This window comes from Trachurus trachurus, assembly GCF_905171665.1.
Source record: "Trachurus trachurus genome assembly, chromosome: 3".
Lineage (NCBI taxonomy): Eukaryota > Metazoa > Chordata > Actinopteri > Carangiformes > Carangidae > Trachurus > Trachurus trachurus.
In genome coordinates this window covers 15,049,483-15,061,407 of record NC_139893.1, presented here as the reverse complement: position 1 = coordinate 15,061,407, position 11,925 = coordinate 15,049,483, and the positions used below count along the sequence as shown (strand labels likewise).

Below are 11,925 nucleotides of genomic sequence, written 5' to 3'. Positions count from 1 at the left end.
AATTTAATATAAAAGGGTATTATAGATTTGTGGTTTTAATTAATTACAAAAAAAGAAGAAAAAAAGAAAAAAAACACTTTAAAATGCTCTTCATCAATGGAACAAGTTAGAAAATATGTCAAGCGCCATATTGTGATTTTATATACTGAATAAAAAAACACCATTAGATTAGAACACTGTATTTTATGTAAACATTTCATGGTGCATTTTTGTTTTGTAAACTCGTTCACACCGGTTCACACGCTGGGAAACCGCTCTGGCTTCGTTTGGTTTTGTCTGGGAAAGTTTCCCTGTGTGATCATCGGCCATTGACTTCCCGAGTCGAGCAGAGCAGCTACAGCAGTGTGTGTGTGCGTGTTGTGTGCTGTGCTGTGTGTGTGTGTACGTGTGTGTACCTGCGAGCCGCACCAGGGTCACCTTTCCTCTTACGGGAACATTTGGTTTCTTTTTTTTTTAATCTGTCTGGTTTTGGCGTCGCTTATTGTGTCTTCTTTCACTTCACCGGCGGCCTCCGATTGGTTCATGTGTTTGTGTGTACGTGAGTGTGAGTGAGTGTGAGTGTGTGGTGGTGGAGTATCGGGCGACAGATGACAGTGACAGGAGGCAGGGTGGTGTTGGTGGTGTGGTGGTGTTGTTGTTGTTAGCTGCTCGGTGATAATCAGAGATAACCGGGGAGAAGGAGGAGGCGAGGCTGTCGCGCGCAGATAAAATAAAAAAAAACGGATAATAACGGTCGAAACTGGACAATGACGTCACAACGAGCCCAGCAACAGCAACATCTGAAGGACCATGGAGACGAGATGTTGACCTAGCGACTGACAGGAGCAGGAAGATACGGACATACAGATCTCCGGATGGACTTTACCGAACAAGGACCACCTCAAGACTGATTCATCTCACTGATGCCACGTTTCCTTTCACTTTTAGTCTAATTCAGCTCCTTTTTTTTTTAGTTAGTAGCCGCTGACGACCTGCAAAGATGTGGCTTTTGATCCGTATGTCAGGACGCTCACACCGCCTCGCCCTCTCATCTGTCCTCCGGAGGAAGAGGCACTTTCCCGGGCTCCAGTGCGCGACGTCGAGGCCCCTCATCACGTCGGCTCTTCCGTGCAGCTTACACCCGCTCAGGGGTCTCTCCTCCTCTTCACCACGGACAGTCACACACACACCTGTTGTTGCCTTCAGCAGCTCTTCAGCCGCCTCCACACCCACACAACCCGCTGGATCAGGGTCACCAGAGAAGACCCAGACGGAGCCGGGGAAACAACAGGAGACCCCCACCACCGCGGTCCCCCTGGATGATGTGAAGAGGATTTTGCGACTTGCTCACCCGGAGAGGTGGACACTGGCAGGTAAACTGTGTGTGTGTAGGGGGTAACAAGACACTGAGGGCCCTCTCTTTTAGTTTACATGCACCTGCCACCTTGCATGACCTTTTCTACATGACAACAAGGTCTATTCATACACAGCTAAGTAAAAAAAAAAAAAAAAAAAAACTTATTTACTGGAAGTAGTTTGACAGAGGGTTATTGTGGGCTATATATAGCTTTTTGTCCATCCAATAAAGTTTATGGAGTTGTAAAACAGTGTCCAGATACTCGCTATGTCCCCTTCCTGGTATCTTGCTTAATATGAATTAAAAAGTTAGTTAGAAATTATAATTCAGCTTGTTCCAGTTGGTGTCATAGCCTACATATCAACAGTTGTCGTTGTTGTGGTTAAACAACCCATGCCACATTTGAACTTCTTCTCTATTTACTTCTGGTTTAGTTTTACAGTCAGTTGTGTAAGTATATCTTTTTTCTTGATGTCTTGTTTGCTCTTGATTTCTGATCAGTTTCTCTGTCTCTCTTCTCTGCCTTGATCCACTGCAGCTGCTGTGGGCTTCCTGACCGTCTCCAGTGCAGTGACCATGTCTGCTCCCTTCCTCCTTGGTAAAGTGATCGACACCATCTACTCATCTGGAGCAGACCTAGAGACAATGACAGCCTCCCTCACGTCATTATGTGTCATGCTGACTGGAGTGTTTCTGTGCGGTGGAGCCGCTAATGCTGCCAGGGTCTACCTCATGGAGATCTCAGGTGAGACAAGGCCGGAGAACAACACTGACTGCAGAGGCACAGACATTCAAACAAATCATTCAAATAAAACAACACTCAATGATATTTATTTTTCATCTGATAGCCTCTTCCCTTCATCACTCATCTCATTTGTCCTCTCTGCGCAGGTGAGCGGATCGTTCGTAATCTGCGCACCTCGCTCTTCTCCTCCATCCTCAGACAGGAAGTGGCATTTTTTGACAAGAACAGGACCGGCGAACTCATCAACCGCCTCTCCGCCGACACATCCGTGGTGGGCAACTCAATCACTCACAACCTGTCAGATGGGCTGAGAGCTGTTGCCCAGGCAGGCGCCGGCGTCAGTATGATGGTGAGTAGAAAGTGATCCGCTGTGGTTTATCCCAACAGGTTTGAATGAGACTTTCTCTAAAGGATACAGTGGATGTCCAATTGTCTACTTAAAGAAACACTGCTGCCTCCAAAATGTCTGTTGTTCTGATCAAACCAGTGATAAAGCCTGAGTATTTTCTGTCTATAATCATAGTAATGATGATACTACTGCTAATGTTTTTTAAAAGAAATAATGACGACCTTTGTTGTAGCAGATTTTGAGACATGTAGTAAAGTAGAGTAGGTGTGAATTGCTTGACATTTTCTGCTTTTGTTTGCATCCTTCCATTCATAGTTGTGGGAACGTGAGCTGAGGATAATAGGTTGTACTGTAGGATTGTTGGAAAACAGGTTTAGAAAAATACTCCTTATCAATACCAGGAAATGTGTAGATTGTGCTGAGAGAGAGCCACACCCCTCCAACGCTCTCTAAGTGCTCAGGTGGAAATCATAATACCAGCAGCAGGTTAATCTGCATCTTTTCCAAACAGGAGGATGCTAGTAAACATAATGCATGCTCACAGCCCACAACTTGTTTTTTTGTTTATGTTTTTTTCATTTACAAGGAGTCAAATTATTTCCTGGTGCAAAGAACATTCAAGGAAATAAATAGAAATAGTTGCTGTAATTACTGGTCACAGCCACTGGGTGTGAACTTTCTCTCTGTTCCCTCCCCTTCCTTTCTTTTCTTTGGTTTTCTACTCATTTGTTTTTATTAACTGCTGTATTCTTCTCTCTGCTCTTCTAGTTCTATGTGTCCCCCAGCCTTGCAAGCTTTGTATTGCTGATTGTTCCCCCTGTGGCCATTCTTGCTGTAGGCTACGGCAGATATCTCCGCTCCATCTCCAAACGCACACAGGACACACTTGCACAAGCCACGCAGGTACAGCGCACAGTGCACAGATATACACAGACACAGCTGACTCGTAGGTGACGGTGCTGTGTCTTTATTGTTTTATAATCACGTTCTCGATAAGGGGATTAATTAGATGTTATTTGATATGTGATATTTGGAACAAGAAAGCTGGGACAAAATGTTACTGCACTGTTGATTTGTCAATAAACCCGGTACGTTAGCTTTTTTTTACGTTAATGATTTTAATGAAGGTCTTTTGTGAGAACAGCAGGTCATATTAATGGTTATTGAACCCATACTGTTTATGTCTATATAATATAAATGCTCCACTGCCTCTGGTAACTTAATTAAATTTGCTGAGTTAATTTGCTTTGTTGATAATGTAATTTCCTGTAGATAAATTACTCATTAAAAACCATGTGCGTGTACGTGTGTGTTTGTGTGTAGTTGGCAGAGGAGCGTATCAGCAACTTGCGGACAGTCAGGGCTTTTGGTAAAGAGCTGTCAGAGGTCAACATGTACGCAAAGAAGGCAGACGAGGTCCTCGGCCTGGCCAAGAAGGAGGCTGTGCTACGAGCTGGTTTCTTTGGAGTGGTAAGAGAGTGTGTGTGTGTGTCTTTTCAATGATGATGCAAACAGTTAGCAAACGAGGTATTGCACACAGGTTTCTGCCGTTTGCCACCTTATTGAAGGGTTGTTACAATACCTCAGTTCCTGACACGCAGGATGCAGGATGTTTCACCATCTAGAAATTATTTTCCAAGTCTCCCTACATGGTTAGGTAATAGATCCGGCCACTTGTGCACTTTAAACATTTTGACCAGTGTTGCAGTAAGTGACCCCCGTAGCTCTTAAAACGACCTACAAATTCACCACTATTTATGTCACTGATAGCCAGAAAAGGTTTCAGTATAATGCTGCGCTGTTCGTCTGCACAACCAACAACTTGCAAAATGAAGAGTCATCATCAAATCATATAACTTCTAATAAAATAAATTGTGCCTTTGTGCCATTTGTCAGCTAAATTTGATTAGATTTAGTTGTATTTGTATTTATTTATTTAGATGGGACAGTGCACATAGATGAACATACACTACAAGTATGTAAATATGCCGGATTGTAGCTAAAATGCTAATTTCCATCCGTAGTCCCATTTACATAAAAACAGTTTAAGACAACACTACAATACATATAATAGAAAATAAAAAAAGAACCAACGATGGGGAAGAGGAAGAAAACACTAGAGTAAGGGCAACAATTAAAACGTTGAGTGGATTTTATAAACTGGCAGCTTGGATGAAGGAACTTTGTCCTCTCTATGAATGTGTGTAGTCCTCCCGGTGTCTCCTGCTCCAGGTTGATGCTTAGAAAATACTATTAGAGCGTCAGTGGCCTGTCGTCAGTGACATGAAGATTAGCTTCTCCAGCAGGAGCACACACAGGCTCTCATCAGTGTAACCATTACTGTGTGTCAGAGACTGGGAGAAGCACTGTTACCAGATGTCACAGTAATCAAATAACTCTGTTGTGTGTGTGTGTTTCAGACTGGTCTCAGTGGTAACCTCATGATCCTGTCAGTGCTCTATAAAGGAGGCCTTCTGATGGCCAGCCAGCACATGACTGTGGGGGAGCTCTCATCGTTCCTCATGTATACATTCTGGGTCGGCATCAGTATCGCAGGTAACACACACGCCAACTGTGCACTCTTCCTATTATGTGAGTCTGTTTATCTGTTGAAAAAGAATAGAAAAAGCACGCACATCCCAAAATCTGAAAAGCTGGGTGCCGGACATAAAAAGTCAATGATGAAAAAGAAAAAATCCGCACACCAGCAAAAGCTCCAGAGCAATAATTTGACTAACTTGGGTGATAATAAATTATTGCTCTGGAGCTTTTGCCAGTCTGTTTATCTGTGCCATGGATGTGTGTGTGTGTGTGTGTGTACACTCGCTATGATTGCTAATAGTCTGGTGTTTTGCTGCGTAGGTCTGAGTTCATTTTACTCTGAGCTGATGAAGGGTTTTGGAGCAGGAGCCAGACTGTGGCAGCTGCTGGACAGAAAGCCTGAGTTTCCTCTAAATGGTCAGTACACAGTTACCATGAACATATCATTACCAACTTGTGCATGAACAATGGTTCATATCTTGTGCAGATTAGTGAATTCCTAAGAGATTGTTGCTGCTAACAAAATAGTGTATTGTGGTCTGAGCCCCCGCACTGTGTAATATTTTTACATTCAGTGGTTCTCTCTGTAAATACAGTTTTAAAAAATTCATTGCTTTCATTTAGCTGCTGTAAAACAGTTGTCAATAGAAATCATCACATATATTTTGCCTTAATATTGATACTTTGCCTAATATGCCTTAATAAGTTAAGGTGTAATAACTTCTACTTTGTTTTATTATATCTTTCTGATCATTTGTTTTATTACTACTCGTTTCATTCTTTTTTGTAAATAGTATTTTAATTGATAGGACAGTTGAGAGAGACAGGAAATAGGGAGGCAGACAGAGGGGGAATGACTTGCAGCACAGGGCCACCGGAGTTGCACGGCACTTCCACTCGTTTCATTCTTATATTTTATCATGGCATTAAATAGGTCGAAGGGTTGGCAAGTTAAACAACATAATCTGTTTGTTGTTGTTTTTTTGTTTTTGTTTTTTCAGACATGTTTTTATTAAACTTTTTCATGCAAAGCAGATGCAAAAGGAACAACAGAAAACATAGCACTAGCAAAACAAATATAGACACTTAAACCTGACATAGGAAAAGAAAAAAACATAAATAAATACGTTAATAATAATAATGATTGAAAAAAAAGAAAAAGAAAAAAAGGTGTGTATTCAGGGAGTCCAAGGAGGGCAGTATAAAACATACTCAAGTTTGACATAATCTGTTTTTTGTGTTCCTCCACAGAGGGCCTGATGCTCCCTCCAGACCAGCTGAAGGGTCGGCTAGAGTTCAGCGACGTCTCCTTCGCCTACCCGACCCGTAAGGAAGCTCCGATTTTCCAGGACCTCAGTCTGCTGGTTCCAGCTGGTACCATCATGGCCGTGGTGGGATCCAGTGGGTCTGGAAAATCAACGCTGGTGTCGATGCTGCTCAGGCTTTACGACCCCGATGCTGGTGAGAGCAGGAGCTTGTTCAGCGGCTGCCCAGTCGTTAGTGGGATGATGACAAATATTAACAGATATCAAATCTTTTCCTTCCCGTTAGGTATGATCAGCATCGATGGTCATGACATCAGGACTCTGAATCCTTATTGGCTCAGGAGTCACATTGGAACTGTCAGCCAGGTATAACATTAATGTTTAACGTGTTTATATTTCTATTCCTTACGTCAGCTCTCACAGGCACACACACATTAACAACATATGTCATGCATCTGAGTTGACAGCAGGCGCCAAAAAAAGATAATCTCAAGTCTTTCTCACGTTCTCCTCTTCCTCCTCCTTCTCCTCTTCCCACCTCTCTCCCAGGAGCCAGTGCTGTTTTCATGTTCTATCAGAGATAACATCGCATACGGCGCAGTGGACCCGGACGCTGTGACCACAGAGGACATCTACAATGCGGCCAGAGTAGCCAACGCCGTTGAGTTCATCCAGGCCTTTCCTAAGGGCTTTGACACTATCGTGGGGGAGAAAGGAGTGCTGCTGTCAGGTGAGCAACAGAGGGCAAAGGTACAACAGGTCTGATAACATTACCAGGCTGATGCAAGAAACCGAACCACCATAGTTAGTTTGTTAGTTACCTCCATAGACTGTAAAAAGAATGGACGTAGCATCCGTGATGTCACCCATTGGTTTTGGGGAGTCATTTTTGTGACTCAAATATGGCGGCCTGAACAGCGCCATGTTGGATTGGCCGGCCGAGAACCCGCCCACTGGCCTCGAAGCAGCTGTCCACGGAGCTGCTTGGACCTGTCACTCAATGTTTCCACGCCCTAATTGGCCAGAGTTTTAACCTAATAACAGTAAAACGGTAGAGTTGGAAAAAAATTCACCCCCCTCAGAGTGTGTGCGGGTGTAGAAACTATCGATTGAGACCAAAAAACGTTCTGACACCAGGCTTTGATCATGTTTATTGAGGATGTAAAGTCAGCGATTTTAACATGGGGGTCTATGGAGAGCTGCTTTCTGACACCAGCCCCCAGAGGAAGCCAGGGGGATTGCAGTTTTTTGAACGCAGAAGTGAGCTTCACTTCTCAGACCGACAACTGCCCCCTTGGTTACCTCGTGTGTTTTAAAGGGATAGTTCAACATTTTGGCAAATTGGCCCATTGCCATAATCCCTATAGTTTTAGCAGTAGGTTCATTACCTTTAAAGCAGATATCAGTGGAATGTTTTTGTTAATATAAGTCCTAAATAGTCCTATTTTCCGTCAGCAATCACTTACATGAAGTATTTCAGCCTAAACACGAGTCTCTCCGTCACTCTGCTCTGCTGTAACCCGAGGAGAAAATTTTCCTTGTGGGATACAAGTGTTATCCAATGAGGAGAGAGAACGGCATGAAGGGCTGTGTGTGCAGCCAAGGGATGCGCGTGAATGTGGTGACGTAGCACGAGGACCAATTGATGCCTGACAAGGGCGGGGGCTGCTAACTCATGGTGCGTTCAAAGAAACTCGTACTTTGTGTTTTTCCTTCCTGTGAAGTCATACCAGTTCGATCTGGTACGAGTTCACGGGTCGGAAGTTACGAGTGGCCGTTATAGGGAACTTTCACAGACAACAGGATGGTAAAAACACGAGCTACGGGTTACCTGGAACGCTACCAAGTCGTAGTTGTGACTTGAAGCTGTAACTTACGGTTTCAAAAGCCTGCCTTGAACGCAGCATTAGCCGAAACGGCCGTGAAGCTGATATCTGCTTTAATTGTCGGTGCAAGCTATTTTTAGAATGGCGGAGCAGAGCCGCGAGCTGCTCAGAACTACGCTACGAAGGCTAATGGGATTTCTTGGTTTCCCTCATCAAACTCATCAAATACACAATCCAACAACTCCAAAACGCTCCTGTGGACAAATTGTGACCTGCAACATTCACCCCATAATCCCATTAGCCTCAGTAGTATAGCTCTGAGCAGCTCGCGGCTCTGCTCCGCCGTTCTAAAAATAGCTTGCACTGACAAATAAAGGTAACAAGCCTACTCTTGAAACTATAGTGATTGCAATGGACCAATTTGCCAAATGTTGAACTATCCCTTTAACCTGAAACTCACATCCGACGAGGTGGGAAATTCAAGCAGTGTATCAACAAACATAATGAAGTTAGTGTGTTTGTTTCTCAGGTGGTCAGAAGCAGAGGATCGCCATAGCGAGAGCTCTGCTGAAGGTAAGAACCACACAGCATCGTTTTTTTTTTTTTTTTTTTTTTTTTGCTTTTATCCACACCTGCATTTATCATGCATTATGCTGCATTAACCTGGTCACAGTAAATGATAGGCAGGTGATCCACATCTGGATATGCCTTCATCAGTATTCAATCATTTTGTTTACTGAAACACAAAAATACCTTTAAAATGTCAAGTGCCACAACAACCTGTATTCTAGTCCAGTAACCTGAATATGGTTTAAAGCTATTTGTGTTTTCTCTCCACCACAGAATCCTAAAATCCTGCTTTTAGATGAGGCTACCAGGTGAGTCATGACTATAAACTGTAAAAGCACTAAATAAAAGTGCTTAACTTGCTCGTGTTTGTTCTTTGCTGACTTAATTTAACAATGTAAATGTGTATAAAAATCATGATGATGATGGTGCTGCCTTGAAAACCTGGTCTGCATTGTTCTGTCATGTCTCCAACCAGGGCCCCGTTTCAGAAAGCAGGAAGCTTAGTGAAAACCTGGAGTTAGTTGACTCAGAGTTGAAGGAAATGCTGAGTTTTCAGTTTCACAAAGCCAGTTCATCTTGACTCTGAGTCAGTGCCCATGGCAACATACTCAGTGAACCTAACCTGCTTGCTGGCAGGTTTTCTCCAACTAACTGTGAGATTCTTATCTGAGGCCTGCAGACTGAAAGCAGTGGCAGATATGGTGTGTGTTGTTTGAACCGAGTGATATTAAAGCGCAAATACTCAGCACACACAGGATCATACTTGATCTCCATCGGATGTTTTATAATTCCCCGGTTTTCTGCATCGTCAGTCTATCTGAACAATATTCTCAGTCCTAACATCGCTCACTTGACACATCGTGGGCATGCACTCATTCTTTGTGTTGCACTTTGATTTTTTTTTTATATTTATAACTTCAGTGATGCGAAGCTGCATGTGTCCAAGGCAACTGTCTGTTGGGCTGTGAGAAATGTCACTGAAACGTCTAATATTTAAACACGTTTGTGTGAATTCATCAAAGAGCACTTTCACAGAGAGACTAGCAATTATCAATGTAATATGAACCTTTGAGACTCGACGCACTTATCAATCAATTTTAATATATTTTTGGGCGTGATCACATGCATAGACTGCACACACATCCCCATCACGTTATGGAGACAAATTTGAACATGTCCAGTCAGCACAAATTTGGAGACTTGTGACAGTTTCTGACTCTGGTCACATCACATGTTAAATGCAGCCATTGAATGCTGTTTAATTAGATGGGACGGGTTAAACAACATTGTGACTGCTTCTAATGAAATGACACCACACCCGTCTGAACTATATTTGTGTATTTCATCTCTAGTTGCTGCCAAGTACATCTTGTGCCTGTTGCGTTTCACCTGAGTGCACAAACCGAAACCGAAACCGAATAAATGTTGAAACACTAGTCTCCATTTGGTACTGTACTTGCGCATCGACTTGGTAAACAAATTTCTGCTTCACGCTCGAACTCATTTGCAGCTGCTACAGTATTCTTTTGTTTTTTTATATATGTGCTCTTATTCTGCGTCAGCATTCATAAATGTGTCTAACTCCACTTTTATTTCGCTTATTTCACCTTTTTTCACTATTATATCACTTATTCTGAAACCGAAAACTCTTAGTTTGACAGTCCAGGGTGAGTCAACCAAGAGTTGAGGTTTTAACTCTGGTTTCTGAAATGTGGCCCAGATATACAAGGTTAGTCATTTAAAAACCAAAAATGAAACAAAAGCAAATCCTAAACAATCGTCTTTCCTCAGTGCACTGGATGCTGAGAATGAGTTCCTGGTCCAGGAGGCCTTGGAGCGCCTGATGGAAGGTAGATCTCTCTCTCTTTGTCCTTTATTTTACACCCACTTGTAGATAACATAATTAAAATTCAATAGAGCCTGCAGTTTTTATTCCTCATGAAACTCATATTATGTCCTGCCTCCTCTCTCCGAATCAATAGGGAGGACGGTCGTGATCATCGCTCACCGTCTGTCCACCATCCAGAATGCGAACGCTGTGGCTGTGCTGGATCAGTGCCGTGTAGCTGAGTGCGGCCAGCACACAGAGCTGCTAAGCAACAGGCAGGGACTGTTCAGAAAACTGATGGAGAAACAGGCATTTTTACAGCAAGAACAGAAACGAGCCCTGTGCTGAAGGGACGGGGAGCACAGACGAGTGGAGTAGGAGAGGAAAGACATCTGGAGGTGAGTTCAATGCCTGAGAAAAACAGCTTCGCTCCAGAATGAGTTGAAACACCCCTTATGTTAAAAGACAGAAGGGAAGGGGAGAGAGGAAATATTATATATTTATATATTGTGTCTGGAATGGGAGGCAATGGATAAAAGCTGATGGATCTGGAAGCCATTGAGAAACATAAAGTGTCCCTTTACTACTGGAATGACTTCAGAAAAGACCTAAGAACTGAAACATGGATCGGTGACGCACTGGAGATGCATTATTGTGAAAGTATCGACTTCTACACTGAATGAGACTACAGACAAACAGAGAGACTGAGCGTGAGGAGGAGACACTCACTCACACTGGGATGTAAATCGCCGTCACCGTCGTGGCTTTGGGGGGGAAAAGTCCATCCAGATTTAAATATTGAGATCTGTGACAGAGCTGTAAGCGTGTCTGTGACAAACCTCTCCATCGTTCTGCTCTGGGATAGGACACTTTAGTTTGTGATCACTTTTATAATTTTCACAACTAAACCAAAAACAGTCCAGATACATGATATATTTGTCTGTATGTGTTTTTTTCTTTTTGACTCGAAGCTTACATGCAGCGCCCTTTCTGTCTTTTTAGAGTTTAAAAAAAAAGTCAACTGAAGCAGCTTTTTGTCACATTTACACTGTGCTGTAACACACGACTGAACACTATTGTGACGTCTTGAATTGTTGTGGGAAATATGAACGATGAATGATAGTCCTGAAAGTCAAAGCTGAGGTGCTACATGGCATATTTCACTTAACAAGGGACTTTGTACTATTAGATTCAGTCACTCTTGAGTTTGTTTTTTGTTTTTTTTTTGCTTTGGATTTTACTGACAGCCCTGAAACTGCTAAACAAAACCGTCTTTATGTCAAACAAATGGAAACTTGCACAGCTAATCGAGGTTTCTGTAAGCAGCCTACTTTCTGGAGAAAGTCCTGCTGCACCAGACGAAGAAGGTCACTTTAATTAAAGTTGGAGGTGATCTTTGTGTTGGTCACCTCTGTCCTGACAATCGCTCACTCTAAAATAATTTATTCCTTCATTTAAAAAAAAA

The 11,925-nt window shown here is 42.8% G+C and overlaps 1 protein-coding gene across 1 annotated transcript; it reads left to right on the top strand.

The window, feature by feature from the left end:
- Positions 1–384: 384 nt before the first annotated feature.
- On the top strand, positions 385–11,081 carry abcb10 (ATP-binding cassette, sub-family B (MDR/TAP), member 10). Its single transcript, XM_083969288.1, has 14 exons — positions 385–1,352; positions 1,875–2,081; positions 2,228–2,430; positions 3,199–3,333; positions 3,754–3,900; positions 4,851–4,986; positions 5,293–5,388; positions 6,223–6,432; positions 6,523–6,602; positions 6,786–6,966; positions 8,592–8,635; positions 8,906–8,940; positions 10,424–10,482; positions 10,615–11,081. The coding sequence occupies exons 1-14, from the start codon at positions 980–982 to the stop codon at positions 10,806–10,808; spliced, it is 2,100 nt and encodes a 699-aa protein (XP_083825414.1). The 5' UTR covers positions 385–979; the 3' UTR covers positions 10,809–11,081.
- Positions 11,082–11,925: the final 844 nt, after the last annotated feature.

Coding starts and splice junctions, on each gene's coding strand:
- abcb10 (XM_083969288.1), top strand. CDS start 980: ATGTGGCTTTTGATCCGTATGTCAGGACGCTCACACCGCCTCGCCCTC. Junction 1,353..1,874: donor GGAGAGGTGGACACTGGCAG/GTAAACTGTGTG, acceptor GATCCACTGCAG/CTGCTGTGGGCTTCCTGACC. Junction 3,901..4,850: donor GAGCTGGTTTCTTTGGAGTG/GTAAGAGAGTGT, acceptor TGTGTGTTTCAG/ACTGGTCTCAGTGGTAACCT.